Here is a 21,045-nt window from a genome sequence, read left to right as displayed (position 1 = left end):
GACTTTGATTCAATATTACATGTAGATGTCTTTAGACGATGAATCTTATTGAACCTGTGAACTGTCAGGCAGATCAGACATTGTGCGACAAGTACTTCCTCTTCCATGGCGATACACTGAATTTGTGAGGCCGCCACAGACACGCCTTTTGAGAAAACTCTAGATCTTTGCAGTTTAACATCACCAAGGCCTTTAGATTACAACGCCCAATTTTGGTGTTGATCTGAAATAATCCCTAGGAGTTTGTTTAAATGCAACGCATGGAAATTGCAAAAATTACACTTTAATTTTATTTATTTATTTATTTATTTTTTTTAAGGAAATTAAACATATCTAACTTCCTGATTGGTTTCGGATTTTGCTTTCGTATGTGTGAAAACATAGTTCTGGGGCCACTCCGTCAAACATGCATTGGTGGCGCTGTCAAGTCATTTTGCCACACCCACTTTTGAAACCTCTATCAAACGTAAATGTTCAACACTTCTGCCATGTGTGCAAAGTTTCATGAGTTTTAAGCATGTTTAGACCCTCAAAAATGTGATTCATTCTAGAGAAGAAGAAGAAGAAGAAGCAATTCCAATAGGGCCTACACACCCCCGGTGCTCAGTCCCTAAAAATACAAATGAAATAAATAAATCTATGATTACTTGAAAAACTATTTGGGCACCAACTTATCATCTTATAGCATAATTATACAAAGTGTCACCTAAATCAAGATTCAAAGATCTCAGAGAATAATGTTACCAATGTTGCTAATAAATAATTAGAATAATCAGAATGAGTATTTGCATAATGATAAATATATCCTAATTATAAAACTAATATAGAAATGTTTTTTTCTGATTTATTAGCGTATAAGGACACGCAGTGATCCAAACCCTGAAACCTTTATACATGTCTCCGCCCACCCATCTAAAAGACACAAGATCTATATGTATGTAAATGAGCGCCGTTTAGCATAATGGTATACACAGGGTCACGGTGTCGTTGTATGTTTACACTGTGTCTTTTATATCTCTCTCAGTCTCTCTTTGTCTAGCGGCTCTCTCTGGTTCTCAACCCTTCTGTTGTCTTCTCTGAACTGGAACAGGTGGAGTATTAATTATGCATTAAAATATACAGAGGACCGACTACGATCCACTCGACTGCAGTCCTGCCGTTCATCTCTGCGTCCGTCTTTCTTTCACATCACTGTCTTTTTTTCCCCATTCCACTCTTGTTTGTGGATTGCAGGAGTTTATTTCAACACTGAGCACGTCTCGGGGAGTGAAAAGGAGGTTTTGTTTTTGCAGGCACACTTCCTCTAGCCCGACACTCCACTGCTGAGAAAAGACAGAATGCCTGGAAATCTGTCCATATCTTTCTTTTTTTTTGACTTTGTTCACTGCTGTTTTCTCGGTCTGCTTTTGAACGGAAGGCCCAAGGCGAATTCACTTCACAGTTGTGACTGTGGAGTACATTTTCTATGTAAACAAGTGTTTCATTTGCTAACACACATACCTTAAATGATAAACTTGATAAATGGCTGCTTTTCCAGATTTTTACAGAATCCGTGCTGTGATTTTAATGGCAAAGTAAAGACTATTTGGTTTGATCTCTTAACAATAAAGTATCTTTATCGGCATCTGATTGATTATCAACCTTTAAAGGGTCACAAAATACCAAAACACATTTTTTGAGATTGCTAAAAGCACTATTAGGACACATATATTTCACAAAAAAAGTGAAAATTGGTTGGTTTCGCATTATTTCGTGCAAATTCAAAAATAAATTTTGAAGCTACGTCACAGCAATGAGATCATTGTTTAAATTCCAGCATGAAGACTGGATGTCTGTACCTGGCGGTACAACATGACGTCTTTAAGTTTTCATCATTAATTCATGAGAAAATGCTGGGTTCAAACCAATCAGCGTGCTCTTTTGTGAATGAATTGCAACTCCATTAATATGCATGATATAGCTTCGGAGACTATAGCTTACCTGCTACAGTGTTCAGACACCATAATGTGTTGCCAATGGTAATTAAAACAAGTAGAAGAAGAAGAATTGTTTAGAGACATGGGTCATCAGTGTTGCATTTATAAATGCGCCGCAATAAAGATTTTGTTTCCATTTTTCCACAACATGAGCGCATCTGCGTCTGGGCCCACATTTGACTATGGATTACACTGGAACACCTGGCAAAAATATGTTTGTAAGAAACTTTTTTTTTTACCAGAGAGCTTTTCACATCTAGAAATGGTGAAATACGGATTTCCACTAGTCTTTTTTTTTTTAAAAAAAAGGTGTGTGTAAGTGTGTGATCAGTGTTCTTTGTTTATGTTTATACAGATGCCAAAGTTAGTTAGAATTATCATCAGAACTCTTTCAGTTTTTAAAGACATAGCTTAGTCTAAATTATTTAGTTACTAAGTTTAGAGTATGTAAATATCTTTACAATATGATAAACTGAAAGATCTGCTGTAAATGCTCCTCTCCGAGTGTAAACAGGTAAACACCTTTATCAAACTATTATTGTTGAGTACAATTTTTGCTGCGTATGATTTTTGACGCATTTTGTGACAGGATAGTCTATACAGCTGTTTAACTCTATTCTCTGCACCTGCTAAGTCTCTGCGTCTACCGAGAGTTTTTTTTTTCTCCCGTTCGGCGTGAAATTCTATTAAAACCACACTCTTCCAGTGGTTCCTCGCTTCTAATATCTTGTTTGTCACCTGTGGCATGAATGAAATGTTCTTGAATAAAAGTGAAAGTGCCAAACTGCAGTTAAAGTCAACAAAATTAGTAATGAAACACTATAAATTACATGAAACTCAGGAGGAAATGTGGATAGCATGGTGACATGATGACGTTAATCAATCTGTGTGCTATAACATGGAAAACGGGATCATGAAAGCAACATTCAAAACAGAGTCCATGTAAAAAGCTTAATCATATTATTGTCTTATTCAGATTAAGGCAAATAATCTGATTGATGATCATGTAAACATAGTCACTGCCTACCTCCCCTGTGTCTGTGTTTGTGTTACCCCTGTGATAATCAGCGCTTGCACATACTGAAACCCCCTTTTTAATGCAAACCCTTCCCTCTTTCACCACTCGACACTCCCACCTAATTAAAGCTGGACACAAAGCTTTCTTTTATTAACTGTCTATATAACTAAATATCAACTAAATATTGCTCTTGCAAGGTGTTTTTAATGCAGCGTCTATGGCCGGGACAGTAAATTTGATTTTGTACATGACTGCCGATGTCAATCTTACACAATTTTTTACCCTTTTTTTGAAAGTCGTGGAAACTCTATTGTGGGGTTTTTCATTCATTATTTGAGCAATATATATATATATATATATATATATATATATATATATATATATATATATATATATATATATATATATATATATATATATATATTTGTGCTACTCTTCTATTCACTTCACACTAAGTTTACCCAACTATGATAACTTTTTTTGCCTGGGAAATCTGAAAATGTAAAAAGTTTCTATATGGGAGAAACTGGCATCTGTGGGAAACACAATAGACAATTACAGAGACATGTGTAATGTATGCAGCTTCTTAATGATAGAATGCATCATTAAGAATACGTCATCGAGATTTACAGCTGCAGGAAGGAACAAGTAGTCTGACATAGTTGGTCCCCAGCACAAGTCAAGATTTTATTTCACAGTAATCTTTAAATAAAAAGTGTTTAGTCTAAACTATGGCTGCACGATATTGGAAAAACATATATTGCAATATTTAGATTTGTATTGCGACATTTCACTACATAATATAAATAAATGATCATTTTAGGTTGATTGGGAGGATTTTGTAGGGAAGTCCTAAAAATATAATAAACAAATTACAAGTAGAGATAAAGTTGAGCAAATGCACAAATGAAGGAGTCTAACAGGTACAGAAATAAAATAATCAAATGTACAATAAGGCTGCATATTCTTAAAGTAATTAAATATGATTAATCTTTCTTAAAGCTTCAAATATAATAATTCACTGTGCCCAAATGTTTTAATCTCGCTTAAGCTCTTTACACAAGTCTTAAAAACACAAACAATTGATAAACATTCACTCTATTATGGTTAAACTGAAATGGCTCCAAAATTCTTATGAGTTCTGAACAATTGTACCTGGTAAACTGTAATCCAGATTCCACATTGCACATCCTGCGATGTAACTATTGCAATATAGATGCTAAAACGACATTGTACATCCTAGTCTGAATAAGGTTTAACAGTACAGTAGCTTATATACAAGTTAGTTTTCAAAGCTTTCAGTCAGCATCCTTACAGTTTTAAGTGGACCACTGTCATTAGAGCTTCCATACCTCACATTAAGGATCCCATCAGCCCTCTCTCCTCACACTTCATGGTGGAGCATGAGCTGTATTTATAGATTGGCCTTATCAGGACTGTAGGCCTGTTTCAAATGGGAAAAAATGGCTCCTAGTGTTGGGTCTGTATCTTTAAAAGCTCTATTAGACCACTTTTATATGAGTCTCTCTCATTGGCTTTTAAAAGCATCTCTTACATCTGTTTATAAATAGCATATAGGATATGTAGACATTCTGACAGAGTATAGTCATTGCAACCACAAAAAAATGAGGTAAACATTTTTTTTTTTTTTTTTTTTTGAAGTGAGAAATGATTAGCCATCCTGTGAAATTTAAATTCTTTTAAACATATTTCTGATGGCTCAGTGGCTGTCGACTCAGCTACAAGAGATTTGGGTTAAACTGAATGTTTTGAAACATCTAAAATAAGTTAGCGTTATAAATGTGCTTATGTTAATCGTATAACACATTAGAAATATTTCTTCATAAACTCAAACAGCAGTTGGCCAAATTGATGTAGTATATTGTGTAAATGAAATGTGTCTACTTGAGTTTTAATTCAGTGCATGTATTTTTTTTAAGCAACAGACTTTAAAATAACAGTACTGGCAACAGGAACTGACGGCATTTTACTGTTAATTTACAGGACAATTGTTAACAGTGTACATAATTTAAAGAAGTTGTGCTGTAAAAAACAGTATGTATCTGGCAACCCTGCTGCCAGTATTATTCTGTAAACAAAAAGTTTTACAGTGCAGCAAAAAGGTTGCTGGTTCGAGTCCTAGGGCCAGTTGCCGTTTCTGTGTGGAGTTTGCATGTTCTCCATGTGTTTGTGTGGATTTGCTCTGGTTTACCCCCCCTTTTTTTATTATTTATTTATTTATTTTTCTTCTGTAGCTACTCGGGGGCTTAAAATATATTAAGGGGACTAATAAAATTGACCTTTATTTATTTTTTAATTAGCCTAATTCCTTTCAAACAAAAATAAAGCATTTTCTAGAAGGAAGGTATAAAAGGATATAATGTAAAAATGTCCTTGCTCTGTTAAACATAATTTGGAAAATATTTGAAAAAAAAAAAAAAAAATTAATTCACAGTTCATTACTCAATGTTGCTTGAAAACCTATTGTTCATTGTTGATCATTAAAAACGTAAAAGAAGCATAGTAAATTCACTGAAAAGAACATCAAAAGTGAAGTGTAACAAGAGAATTCTGGGAATGTCAGTTCTTGTCCAGGGTTGTTGTCAGTTTTTAATTTATTTTTGATTAAATAAATGTGTCCTTGTTGAACGTTAAAATCTTCTTTGAAATATGTTTATTACCAACCCCAGACTTTAAAACATTAGTGTATGTGTGTGTTTTATATCTGCTTGTTAAGTCATGATGTATGGAATACTGTTTCCGGGTCCAATGTGCTACTCATTTGACTTGAGAAAGTAATAATTTATGACCACTTTTTAGTTGTATCACACATTAAAGTGATTTTTTTAATTTATTTATTTATTTATTTATTTATTTATTTATTTATTTATTTATTTATTTATTTATTTATTTATTTATTATTATTATTTTTTAATCAGAAACACAACAGTTACTGGGCTTGCTACATCACAGACAGTAATATTTTATTAATTTATAAAACATTCATGGTAAAATTTTATTTTGATGGTCTGTTTCTTAATATCTGCTGATACTGCTCCTTCAACAGACATTTAACTGACTATAAGAAACTTTGCATGTACATGTCAACTTACACTAACCTTACCATCTACTTATTATCCAAGGAGAATTAGTTGGCATGTAGATGCAATGTAACTTAAATTCAACAAACGGACTATCAAAACAAAGTGTGACCAAATGAATCACTTTCTGACTATCGGGTTTTAGGCATGGATCTATATATAATGCAATCATGATTTTCGAAAGTATTGAATTGCTCTGTAAACATTTATTATTATTATTATTATTATTCGTTGAGTCTCCCCACACAGTATGTTAGAGCAACCGGACCTGAAAGCTGCATCGCATGACGTCACGCTTAACAAGCGGATAGCAAAATGCCACAAAAAACCTGGGTTGGCATTTACTTTTGTAACTTGTGGTTATATCTGCTTTTTAAAGTTAGTGGTTGGTTTGATGATCCACGAGCCTGAATTGCTGTCTTTTCATTTTCTTCGGTTTATGGATTGTTTGTAACTCACAAGAATATTGATTGCTTTGAGTGCAACACCAATTCATACTGGAAGTACAACAGAAAAGTTGAAAGCCATATTGTTACAACTGAACACATAATTCCCACACAAACATTACCATTTTATTTATTTATTATTTATTTATTTTTTGGTACAGTAACAAGTCTGCTTGACCCCGGAGCACTAAGTGTGCTGTTACATCAGAGCTGAAAGTACTGTAGTAGGTAAAACAAAATGAAGCTTCACTGTGGGCATCCATTGATCTCTTTAGCAGCTCCGGTTGGATGTGTTATTTTTAACAACAGGTGGAAAGAGCTACTTATTCAGGCCACATCATTAGCTGTAAATTGTGCTTGTAATCACAAGAGTGTGTTATCTTTATTTATATGTTTCATTATTGAGCAAACAGGAAAAAAGGAGAAAAAGAAGAGTGCCCCGTCCTATTCCTCTCTTCTCTAGTCAGGGAAGTATCGATCCAATGGCTTGAAAATAACAAATTAGTTTGAGAAAGAGGAATTAAATGGTGTTGGAAAGTGAACAGGGGAAGCCAAATAGGCAGTGTGGAAAATCTCTGCAAAGTAATCCTTTAATTAAATTAGGAGAAGTACAACAAAGATGTTGCTGTTTCTCTATCTCTCTTTCTCTCTCTGTCTCTCTCTCTCTCATGTCTTTAATACAGCAGCAGGTTCCAGAGGTTGCTAGGTAACAGGGATGGGTTTTGGTTCCTAGTGTCCAGGGGTGAGGGGGTTGTTGGCAGGATATGGCAAGTGCATTGGCTTTTTGTTGGCCGTAAGGAGAGGAAGAGGAAATGGAGAGACCACAGCAAGGTCAAAGGCTCAGCCAGTGTTCGTGCTTCCATCCAGATTCGGATGCCATTACAGGATCAGAGAATGTGAGAGTAGTGGAGCAACAGGTTTTTGAATATTTGCTGTTTCTCGTTTACCAATAAAATAAATCAATTACATAAGTAAAGAAAGTTAAAAGTATTGTTTTATTATACATTCTTAGATGAAATGCACAATATATTGAGAAATGTGTGATACTGTTAATTATTACTCATCCTCATGTCATTCAGATTTCATGAGACTTTCGTTTATCTTCTGAACACAAATGAAGATATTTTAGATGTAATCCGAGAGCTTTTTCATCCTACATACATAGTCCCAAGACATTCAAAGTCCAGAAAATGAACAAAAAACATTGTCAAAGTATCCCATGTCAAATCAATGGTTGATCTGTAAACGTGAAGCTCCAAGAACACTTTTGTCACCAATGTTGTCCATATCAGATCAGGGTGTGTGTTTACTACAGGCAAGACAACCCTTGTGTGTTGTGTTGCTGACTGGAAATAGACCATACTGCCTGTAGTAAAAGTGCACCCTGACGACCTGGTGCAGGAGAGAATATATAGAAAAATCTGATTATTTTTTTTAATTTACTTTTTTGGCACGCAAAAGTCTTTTAGAGCTTTGTATGATTACAACTAAACTATTGAAGTGCCATGCAATGTTATGACAATGTTTTTGGTTTTCGCTTTCTGAACTTTGAATATCTCATGACTGTGGCTATCTATAGAGGATGAGAGAGCTCTCAAATTTAATGTAAAATGACTTCATTTGTGTTTAAAGATTATAAAGATTAATGAAGGTCTCAGGGGTTTGGAATGACAGATAAGTAAATAGTAACAAATGTAATTTGGGCTGAATAAACATTTGCACAATTAGCAAATGTGAATGTGTATTGCACTGCATGTGTATTGTTTATACATGTTCATATTCATATATATATATACATACATACATACATACAGGCATAAATAGGCATTTGCGCCCACAGAACTGCTGCTCACTGGATATTTTCTCTTTTTCAAACCCTTCCCTGTAAACCTTAGAGGTGATTATGCATAAAAATCCCAGTAGATCAGCAGTTTCTGAAATACTCAGACCAGCCCGTCTGGCACCAATAACCATGCCACAATCAAAGTCACTTAAATCCCCTTTCTTTCTCATTCTGATGCTCGGTTTAAACTGCAGCAGACCTTGTTGACCATGTCTACATGCCTAAATGCATTGAATTGCTGCCATGTGATTGGCTGATTAGAAACTTGCATTAACGAGCAGTTGTGTATATATATATATATATATATATATATATATATACACACACACACACACACACACACACACACACATATATATATATATATATATATATATATATATATATATATATATATATATATATATATATATATATATATATACATATATATATATATTTATATATATATATATATATATATATATATATATATATATATATATATATATATATATATATATATATATATATATATTTATTCATTGGCAAAAATGGTCTTACCCATGTTATTTCCTGCTGCTCCACTCTCCACTTCTTCTCACTGGAAGTCCTGTAACCCTACTTGACACAATCCTCCCAGAGCACATCAGTGATCCCCACATACCCATGCAGGACGTGCTTCATGCAGCTATTAGACCAGTTCATTAGCCCAGATAAATGACTGAGGCTTTAACCGGCCTTCTAGCGCTGCTGCTAAAAAGAGCTCACGTCTCTGCCCATTAGCCGGACATGGCGGACGATGACAGCGGCAGGACCGGGCCTGTCACGCTGCATGGTTCCTAAGATGAAACTCACGCTAACTGACGGCTGTCAACGAAAGCCCTCGTCGATGTTAGCGTTTCCTCAGGGCTAATTCTGCCCCTCAGTACACACACACAGACTCACAGTGAGTGGCATCATTCACCACAGGAGGCGCTCTGTCAGAATGAATGAAACTGTGTCTGCCTTAATGACAGGCACAATGACGGCACCAGTATGTCACGGCGAGGGTCTCACGGATGTGCTTGGATGGGCTTGAGTCATCCCCATGATCATTATCTGTCTAGTAGACGGTAGAGAAAGAGAGATAGTTAGAGAGAGAAGAAGACAAAGAGAGAGAAAAGCCCCTCTGGCTCATTGTGTCCTACTGTTGGCCAGACCGCTGCCCACTCCCAACACTTCAGCTAATGACTGGATGATGAGCCGAGAGGCCTGAGGTGAAGCTACACGTTTCTTTACATCATGGCCATCTCTATTATTAAGACACCAACACATTTCAGCTGAATCCTGTGGGAAGGGCGTCTTTTTAACAAGAAGTCTGGCAAGATAACGGAGTCTGACTAACTAGCTGAACTGATATCTGTTGCTGCTCACCATATTGCAGAATGGATGGATATTGTTGTGAAACTTAAGTGTAATGTCTGGAACTAAAGTAAAATTGAGATTAAAAGGGGGGCTGTCCAATAATCATGTACGATTGGTTCAGTCTGTGGAACACAAACAATTGTATTAGGAAAATAATGTAGCTTAATGCAGTTGGATGGGTCTTTCAAAGTAACTACATAACATCCACACAAATGGTTATCCTTACATCCAGCAGATGAATCAGAGCCTTGTTTGACAATGAAAGAAATTATAACTACAGAAAACAAATACTTTTTTTGATGGAATGCAAAATATTTTATGAGAATTTTAAGATGTAAACTCATAATTGGAAGAAAATAGTATTTACATATCAACCTATTCCCAGTTTCTTGTAAAAATGAATATACCTGTATATCTGTGTTAAGATATCATTTATTAATATTTACAAAAATGTAAATTATGTGTGCAAAACCCAGACATTTTTTATTAAGTTACACTGCATCTACATGGCAACTAATTTTCATTAGATTATAAGTAGACTGTTAGGTTGGGATTAGGGTTTGGGTTAGGGTTAGTGTAAGTTGATATGTGCTTGCAAAGTTTCTCATAGTCCGTTAAAGGAGCAGTATCAAAAGATATTAAGCAGACAGTCTATTAATACTCAAATGGATTATCAAAATTTTTTGATTTATTTTTAAGTATTGCGACTGTAAAATGCCTATTAACTCTAGCCTGTTTCACACATACAGACCTTCCCGGAAAATTATTGGGCAATTATCCGAAAAAAAGATCATGTGTAACCAGGCCCTTTTTGAAAATACCAATAAATTCGTCCTGGCAATTTTCCGACAAAAATTGCCGGAAAGAGTACATTCTAAATGTGAAAACATCTACTCTACCCAGTCAAAATATTCAGCCGCATTTACATCCCTGCTGTTTAAAAAAATGAAAACCTTTGAATATTTTTCCAGACACATTCAGCAGCTAGATGTTAGTCAGATAAAATGTCTGTACAATATTAATGCCAACTGTTTAAAAAATTTGTGATAAAATGCATATGATAAACTGCTGTTTGTTTACCTTCAAGCTCTGAATTAGTTGCTTGATGTGTGTGCACATGAAGGAGTGCTATGGTGAGCGGCCACACACACACACACACATATTATGTACATCTCGACATGCAAAAGTGTTCCTCCAAATATTTTCATCAAAGTTGTTCATAATACTTATCTATCCTAATATTTTGTAATGTGTAAACATTTAGCTGTGGTTAGCGATTCTGCCCTTGGATGTCTTTGGGACAACATGGCCATCTCTATTATTGAGACACCAACACATTTCAGCTGAATCCTGTGGGAGGGATCCTGTTCTTTTTAACAAGAAGTCTGGCAAGATAACAAAGTCTGACTAACTAGCTGAACTGATATCTGCTGCTGCTCACCATATTGCAGGATGGATGGATATTGTTGTTAAACTTAAGTGTACAAAGCAGCTGCATGAATACTAAAGCTTTAAATAAAAGTGAAACTATCAACAAAAGCCAGACTCCCTTTTTTGTTTACCAATAGAAGTGCAGACGATCAAAGGTTATTTCTGGTTAATGATGTCAGAATTTAATGGTATTTTAGATGTGTGAATGGTGTTTTGCAGAAAAATTCCAGAACGTCCTTGCCTGTGTGAAAAGCGTTTTTTTGAATTTACCAGTAAAGTCGTTCCGGAAATTTACAGGAAAGTTACCGGTATCACTGTGTGAAAGGGGCTACTGTTTAACAAGTAGACGAAAATCAATTTCATTGTTAAAAGAAAAAAATATATATTTAGTCAGAATTATTTACATGCATTGCTTTGATGTTTTCTCATAATGCAGGTATTAGGTTTAAATTTTAAATTGGTAGTAAATGTATTTAATTACTTTTCATTTATATATATATGTTGATTAATGATTGTCCTTTTATTCTGTGTGCAGTCCATTCGTGAGGTGACTGGCTATGTGCTCGTGGCACTGAATCAGTTTGAATATCTTCCCCTGGAGAATCTTCGCATCATCCGTGGCACCAGGCTGTATGAAGACCGATATGCTCTGGCAATCTTCCTCAACTACCGCAGAGACGGAAACTTTGGCCTCCGTCAGCTTGGCCTTAAGAACCTCACAGGTACAATTTAAGTCTACAACTCTGCAGGTCTTCATCTTTTTAAATGTTCATCACGTGTATCAACAAATCTTAGTTTCTCGACAAATTGGTTTTAGTCATTTGCTTTGATTTCGACTTTAAAGTCTATATCAATCGGAAGCTGCAACCATTTATTTTTTTGTATTGTGATGCAGTTTCTAGAGAAACAGAATGTTAAATGATAAAACAGTGGGTGTTGTAAATCTCCATCTGATAAATGAAGTAAACAGAACTGGCTGTGGGTAGACAGTTGCAGATTAAGGAATGTGACGTACGATTATTTTACTAAGTGACGATAGGGGAGTGAAATCTGAACTGCACTTCAACTGTTTTAACATGATTGCAGAAAACCATTTGCCAAAAATAGTTACTGGTATGTCCTTTTTTAAGTTATTTGGGTCAGTAGATGCACCAGGGACCTGATTATAAACATGTAAACAACAAAAAAAAAAGTACTATTTCCATGATACATCCCATTTAATGCATTGATCCCATCTAAAACCCCTCATAATAAGTAAAGGCCAGTTTGTACTTCTGTGTTGAGTGCACTCATCGTATTGCATATGCGATGCCATACCCTCACATAGACCCTGATGCACAACTCTATTCTCGATAGGGCTTGATAATCTCGGTAATTATTTTCCATATTAAACAATAACGATATATATATATATATATATATATATATATATATATATATATATATATATATATATATATATATATATATATATATATATATATATATATATTTCGATATAAGTTGTTGATGCTTCCAGATTTAAAAGAGTACCCCAACAATGACTGAAACCACAAAAATTAGATGGTCCATTAAATGGCATAACATTTTGGGCCAATTAATTTGTCGATGGCTGAAAATTCTGTGCATCTCTATTATCTCTGCACATTTCTGCTGTGTGATTGGTTCTTAGATCAATAAAAAAACTAGAATCTAAAGTTCATTGAAAAACTTTGATGTTGGCTTGAGAAAGTCAAACGTTTATGGCATTGTTAGGTGGTTGCTAAGCAGTTGCTAAATGGCAATGCTCGTGTACATGTTTGATCAAATGCTAATACTTAGTAGGCATTTCTAGCATATGTTATTGCATTTAGATAATCATTCATAGCATGTAGCTAATCATTATTAGCACTTGGCTTCCATTATCATTGTTACCATGCATAGTACACAGGAAGTCCCATTTGCTAGCATGAGTGAAACAAGCCAATGCCCAGGTCCCTACGATGTTCTGATTTAGAGATAATGCTATTTTTAAATGGTTGCTAGGTTATACTGTTTTATTGCTATGGGGACATTTGACAGGTTAGTGATGATAAATCAAAGCTTCTTGGCAATATAAGTGATCTAAATCAACCCCGATGTTTCTATGACAGTCTTTATGAGTGTCAAAAACTGGACTTGAACATTATGTATTCCTGGTGTTTGTTGCGGCTGGAAGGGCATTCGCTGTGTAAAACAAATGCTGGATAAGTTGGTAGTTCATTCTGTTGTGGCGACCCCTGAATAATAAAGGGACTAAGGGAATGAACATTATGTAAAAATGGCTCGCTGTATTTTTTTGAAATTAAAATGCCTAATAAGTGAATGTGATACATGCAAAAATGGCTTGCCATATCAGTAAAAAATATGGAGTTTAAGTCAAAAATGGCTTGCCATATCAGTAAAAAATATGGAGTTTAAGTCAACATATTTTGAAAAAAATAATGCTTAAAAATTATTTATTGGAAAACTATAAGTCTGATAAACCTTAAAGATATAGCAACAAAATCTACCTCATCTTAATACAGCTTTTGGTCAAATTTGGGGCTTGTATAATTTTTTTATATGCCCCGATTATAAAATTTAATATTTAACATTTTTTTTTATAAGAAAAATGATAAGTCTTACAGGCATGAGGAGATATAGCAACAATCTTGAATGCAGAAGGCACATTTTGACCACATTTGGGCCTTGTGGCATGAACGGCCTAGGAGGAGATACGTTTGTTTTCAAGGACAGAGTAGTATAACAGTATGTTGGCTTTCTCAAGCCAACATAATGAATAAGTCCAGAGCTTATCATTGTTATTGACTGAAATTTTTGGATGATTCGATATTATATAAATTATAGTTTATTGGCCCATTCCTAATTTATGGTGACGCGGAGCTATAGATTTGTGATAAGTTGGCTTGGTAGTGGTGACGAGTGCGGGTGGAGCCAAGAGCCATGGGAGCAGCGCAAGGCCGATGGTGTGAGTGCAGAGGAGCTCTGAATGGATAAATTTGATTTGTGTTTACTTTATGATTAAAGTTGCCAAACATTCATTTGCACATGCCTCTTTCTCTTCTCAATGAGTTTGAGCGACCTCTACAGTAGCATCATACTCATTTCTGGTATAAAGTCAAAACCAGTGTTGGGGGTAACACATTCTAAGTAAAGCGAGTTAAGTAATAATATTACTTTTCCAAAGTAACGAGTAATATAATGCATTACTTTTAAAAATAAGTAATATTATTTTAGTTACTTTTTACCTTGCCTTATTGGCTTTTACAAAATATATTACATAATAAAGATGACCTTAGTCAGGTTAAATCACACTCTCAATGATTGAGTGTGCTGCGAGGGAACAGACAGTCGCCTCGCATTCATCGTCATCATCAGGTCTCTTTTTTTCACTGCAGATGAGTCAGTTTACTGTTCCACTAACTGAGCCTACTAATTGACTAATTGTTCTACTAACTAATATTGGTTTATTTTTGAGTCAGAGGTGGTATCCCGTAAGTTAGTACTTACCAAAGACGAAACCATTTCACGAATGAATTTAATGAACAGGTTTGACCTGTTCACTTAGAAAATCCAGTTAAAACAAGCGATTCATTCGAGAATCACCCGTCATCACTACAGGCAGAAACAGAAACAATGGTAGGCCAGAGACTTACATTTTTACAATGGATTCTTATTTTGAACTCATCGAGGGAAAGAAGTGGATTGTTGTTAAGTGTAGATTATGTATAAGTAAAACTCTAGACCACTGCAAAAAACAAGACCTCATGAAAAATGATGGGAAGCACTACACCCGCATCCCACCTTCAGCTTTGATGTTTGACATTATTTTTTATTATTAAGGAGGTGCAGCCACTGTCTAACATTACTGTAGAAGCGACTACGTTTTGTAATATATTTTCAATATTTTCTCATTTGTAAAGCAATTTTCACACTTGTTAAGGCCACGTGAAGCAATTTATTCAATGTAAGAAGCTCAAAGATTTATTTTGATGTGGGGATGTTTTTATCGTCTTGCTGTTTATTTTGTTATTAAACATTTTAAAGGTTTAAAATCTGTTTTTGCATGAATATAAATTATTTCATGTTAGTACTCCTAGGCTTTATTGCAATCTTTTTCTCAATGGACAGTGAATTTACTTTATTACACAGAACATTCAAAAGTAGCAAACACATTACTTTACATGCTTTGATTAATCTGTATGTACAGCATGTGTAGCTCTGGGCTCAATAAAGTTCCCAAAATATAATTTGATCCTACATTTTTTGAAGGAAAATGAAAGTGTAGGTTCTATAGGTGGTTGTTTATTGCAGAGCTTCCCTATAAACAAAGCTGAAAAACACCTGCAAGTTTTGAAAAAAGATCAAACCTCAGCCAGGTAAGGAAAAATAACTCAAAAGAAACTTAAAAGTAATAAAATTCATTACTTTACACAAAAAGTAACTAAGAATGGCAATTAGTTACTTGTTTTGGAGGGGGGAGTAACTCAATATTGTAACGCACTACTTTCAAAAGTAGCTTTTATTAACACTGCTCAAAACACTGCCAAAGACACTGGAACATAGAAACAATGTTGCCTACTAGTGTTTCATAAGCGTTATTGCCAGAGCAATGCAAACAAAATGCAGATGTATAAATGCTCACAATGACGTTGATGACATGCAAGGTATATGCCGCGGGGTACGACGATCACTTGGCGCAGAAGTATAAATCAGGCTTCACAGTAAATAACAGCGTCTGGCTGAAATGAAATGTATATCATAAGGATTTCACTGGTTGAAGCCTTTGTGAAGTTGGTGAGAGCTCTCCCATCTCTCTTTAGCTGGAGAGAGAGAGGTACTCATGAATATGGATATCATACTAAATTGATTTCACACAACTTCCATCAGAAATGCCTTAGCCGGTGTTTGAGCAAGTGGATGGATGAGGGCCGACGCTCGCAGTGAAATACAGCTAAATATCTGCACCTGGAATTGAATCCATAAAACTCAGTGAGAGGTTTGGTGGGGAACGCTGAAGCTTGACCAACTTGATGATGGCAGTGCTTGCTTATGAACCAAGTCTTTATTATAGTTTAGTTCTGTCAGTTTTGCTGGAGCCATGGAAGCTTATAGACAAATAGATATGCAAAAAGAACTGGAGAAGCTACATTAGAAAGTGTTTACTAATGCAAAGTACACAGTATAGTTGAACTTTGGTTAGGTGTGTTTGTAACATGTATCATGAAAAGTACAGTGGAAATTGCTTTAAGACTATTGTACGTAAGAAATAAGTGATCATGAAACTAAAGATTAAAGTCTTCCAATAGTGTATGGCTGCAGACTTACACATGCACTCTCAGACATGCGCTTTCAGAAACATGCACTCAATAGAGCTAGTGATGTCACTGTGAGGGCTAGGTTGAGGGATCGATGTTACCCATGGTGTGTGCCTTGTGCGTAGTTGTGCATTTATACATCTCTGTGCTGTTTGTATTGCTCTGCTTTGTTTTTTATGAATGCTATTTTAATGTACTAGCATAGCTAAAACTTTCTCATTCAGAGGCGGGAACCGGTGGACATGCAATAACTTTAATCATAATAAGGTTAACACAAAACTAAAGTTTCCATCTGGAGCTCCTTTACAGAACTGGACACTCGCTCCATCAAGCTTGCTGCTCTCAGCACACACTCGTCACTGCTACTAAGCTGATCAATCACGCTGTTTAAAGTTTTTTTTTTGTAGAAATACCAGAATTTTTTTTATCTGGATGGACCACTTTCACATTTCTGGGTTTCTCAGTAGCGGAAATCATCATAGTTGCATAGAGTTTGAGGGCAGTAACAAACAAATACATATTTTTTAACAATCCTATTTGGTTAAATCAGGGATGTGGCTGGCTGATACAGGCCCTATGACAACATTCCGATCGAGTGGGGGGTGGGGGGATGGAAATAGTAATAGTAGCAATAGTAATATTAGCTCTGGGGGCCCCAAAATTGCGTGGGCCCTTAGAATTGTGCCAACTACCCTGCAACACCCCCACCCCAAAGCGGCGCCTCTGGCTGACGTAATAATAGAAAAACTCTGCAATGGTGCTATTAGAGTTTTAGAAGAAAATTTAAACTGATAATGCTAGACAGAAAAGAGAACAATGTCAAATTTATTTGACTATACGGTGCATTTCAAACATCTTGCAAAACCGGTAATTTAATGCAAAGATGATATAAATCATAACATGTGCAGTTGATGTCAGAATTATTAGCCCCCCTTTGAATATAATAATTCTGACTTCAACTGTATATAAATAATAAATCATATACATTATTTAAATACATATAAATAGTTATATATTTTTCAAATCCAAATCAAAATATTCAAAACTTTCAAAGGTTTTAGATGCTGATGACCGTCATAACAAACAGGTCAAAACAGTCTTGTGAAAAATGTCCATTATTTGATCTATAACAGGGGTTTCCACTCTCGATCCTGGAGGGCCGGTGTCCTGCAGATTTTAGATCCAACTTGCATCAACACACCTGCAGGGATGTTTCTAAAAAAACCTAGTAAGATCTTGTTTAGCTTGCACAGGTTATAATTATATAATTATAATATAAAATTGTGTGCATCCTTACAGAGTTTATTTAATTTTTATGATTCTGTTTCCTTTTTTTTTTTTCTTACTTTCTTTATGCCGATTGACAACTTTTAAAGATAGTGAAGTAATACAACCAAATGCAACTTGCAAATAAGAAATTATTCAAGCAAATAAATGAATGTAATAATTACAATAATTTTATTATATGTAAATGATCCAATTATTAGCTGTATAAACTTGTTGCAGGCTAAATTCAGTCCATGTAACATGACACTTACAGTGCCATATAGCAGAAACCTCAGTTGTATGTGCTTGTATGACAAAATAAAACAGAACCCATATCCATTACTTTGATTTACACTTGAAGTTAACACTTTTTCAGTATGTGATTGCTCAGTCCTTTTAAAGCAAGAAAGCCTGACTTTTTTTTATATAGATGAGAAATAAATACGTAAGGGTAAATGTCCTTTCCATTCATTGCTCTAATCACTGCGGTTTGTCTGTGAAGGACCTCTTTTCAACAGCCCTGCTCTTTGTACCGCGTCTATTGTGTGGTGCCTATTAAATATTCCTCAGTGTTGTTCAGATAGAATGCATTAAAATGTTGTTCGTTTCACTGCAAGGACAGAGAGCAAAGTTTAGATGCATTTCTCACTATGTGTAAAAAAATCGAATGCAAGAATCTATCATTACAGGAAATTAACATATGTACAAATGATAAAGTACAAATGATGAAGCAGAACAGTGATATGGGGGTTTTGATGATCTTGTTGTTACTCTATCTGTACTTTCTGCTTAACTGTGCTTGGGGCTAGTTGAAAGACTCTCACAATTACCTGTTCACTGCTCTTACACAACAGCTCTGCTTCTTTTTGATTGGCTGAATGCACACTATAGAAATGCAGAGGTCTGGCATTTACCATGTGCTGCTACATCTGCTTTGACAAATGACTGCAGATATGTTTCTGCTTAACTGTTATTCCAGGAGACATATCATATCAAACCATACTAGTTGTTGGACGTCATTGTATCTGTCTTTTCTAGCCACATTGTGGAGATTTAAAAGGACTAAAAAGATGTTTGAGAGCTGGTAATCTTAGCATGCAACAGTGGCTATTAGCAGGCTTTCAGACATTTTTTTTTAATGCAGTTTAGATACTGATCAAAAATAAAGGGGACACTTGGAGTTACATTTTGTTTAAGTGTTATCTTTATATATAAAGATATGTTCATATATATAATATATATATTAACAGTGTAGTACAGAACATTTTGTCAGTTTGTAAACACATGGAATGAATTGATGAATAATTTTTTTAAAAAAAGATAAGTATTACATTGTCATTATCATGATATTAAATGAGAATATAAGAAACAAAGTTCAACCAATGAGAATATAAGGAGCAGTTCACTTTCACAATGAATATTTTGTTTTCATTTATTCACCCTCCACTTTTCCAAACCTCTATGAAGTTATTTATTCTATTAAACATAGGCAAATATATTTTGGGAAGATATCCAAACTGTTTTTTGTTTACCGTTTACTTCTATAAATCTATGGAAGTCAATATGAGCATCAATCAGAAGTGGTAGTCAATGGTGGCCATTCATTCTGAGGGAAAGGGATCATGGAGTTTGATGAGCTGTTCATGTTTATATTGTTCAGGAAGTTAGTTTGAATGTTAAGTATGAGTAATGTTCAATATATTTGACATGGCAAGGGTATATGACATTTTTTATTTAATTTATTTCCATTGGCCATTTTTTTTTTTTGACCAATGCATTAGAAGCATGACTTTTTGACATCATCAACTGGCACATAACTGAAATTTGATTTTAACTTAACACTATTTATTTGTATTTGACATTTGTAGTTTACTGTACTATATGTAATATAACTAATTAAACTTTTTCTGTTATGGAAGCATGGCTTTTTAGTTAAATAAACAACCTTTTGGCCAATAGATGGCAGAAACTGCAATTTTTACTTTTAATGTAACAACATCAATCGCTCAAGTTCTTCTGTTTCTGTTGGAAATGAGGCTTTTATAGCACTGACATTTTATATCTTGCTCACACTTTATTTTAAGGGACAGTTCTTGCTATTAGCAAACCTTTAACTATTACTTTTGTCTTTTTTTTACTCATTTATTTCTATAATGCTATGGAAGTCAATGTTAAACATCAACTGGAAGTGGAAGTCATTGGTGGCCAATCATTCTGGAAGTGAACTGCTCTATTTTCCCCATCTGTCAAGCAAGAATGTTTTTGGGAATTTAAAAGATGGTAAAATTGAGTATGATAACTTATTCCTCTCTATACACTGTGCTCCGCATTAATAATTTTATCCATTTCTCTGTGAATTTATAAAGTATATGCATTTGAACAAAACAGATTTATTAAACAGATCTAATTATTAAAATAGCATTTTAGTCGAACATTGAAAGAAAATTTCCCAAAACTGTAAAGTAATGTCAAGAAATTTAGGACTACACTTAATGCAATTTAAAAAATTCTGTTCGTGTAGGGGTCTGGTGTGAAGATGTCTGAGTGTATTCAAATAAGTATTAGGATTGGAAGACAAATCAAATATGAAATAAATGTAAGGCCCATACTGTCTTATCATGACTGATGGTAGATGCATAAAAAAGGAGCAACCCTGTGAACACTGTATTTCTAATCCTCACAGTTTTGTCCATACTAAATTGTGTATCTCTGCAAAATGGCCAATTGCGAAATGAAATCCAGCTTGATTGTTAACCTAGCGCACATAATGGTTCTGGAACACTGTCTAGCTCTTATGGAACAATGTTTCTGGTCCACATAACATCTTCATTCACTTGCTGTGCATAAGCAGAAGGAAATAGAGCAGAGAGAACCATGGCTTAGCAGACCGGGTAAATAATTCAAGCCGCGTGTATTGTTCCACTTACCCAGTCCCTCATCTGGAGTCCGCTCAACGCAGCGTACATAACCCAAATGCCACGTTACAATGCTGACATCACTTAAAAACTAACTGTGCTGCATTTCAGGATGTATTCTTGGAAGATGACAGTGTTTAGGAATGTCGTGAAGTCCAGGTTCTCCTAAAGGAGTGTGTTATTCTTGTCCTGAGTAGACTAACATGGAACAGCAGTTGAGTCCAGGAACTTTTGAAACCCCAGCTATGCCCACAGGGAAGACAAAAAAAAAAAAAAAAATAGAAGATCCGCTTGTTCATTTATTCTGACCCTCTCAGCCATCGT

The 21,045-nt window shown here is 35.0% G+C and overlaps 1 protein-coding gene across 21 annotated transcripts in view; it reads left to right on the top strand.

Moving 5' to 3' along the window:
- erbb4b (erb-b2 receptor tyrosine kinase 4b) overlaps positions 1-21,045 on the top strand; it is a 656,299-nt gene that overhangs the window by 385,489 nt on the left and 249,765 nt on the right. For all 21 annotated transcript variants that reach the window (XR_012385565.1, XR_012385564.1, XR_012385563.1 and 18 more), the window contains one exon: positions 11,737-11,923. Coding sequence is in view for 16 of the 21 variants with exons in the window: in XM_073912987.1 (XP_073769088.1) it covers positions 11,737-11,923 (187 nt within the window). In the remaining 5 variants the exon portion in view is untranslated. The remainder of the gene's footprint in view (positions 1-11,736; positions 11,924-21,045) is intronic.

The sequence above is a fragment of the Danio rerio genome, chromosome 9, assembly GCF_049306965.1.
Source record: "Danio rerio strain Tuebingen ecotype United States chromosome 9, GRCz12tu, whole genome shotgun sequence".
Lineage (NCBI taxonomy): Eukaryota > Metazoa > Chordata > Actinopteri > Cypriniformes > Danionidae > Danio > Danio rerio.
Note: the sequence above shows the minus strand (reverse complement) of the source record. Positions and strands in the feature narration are given on the sequence as shown.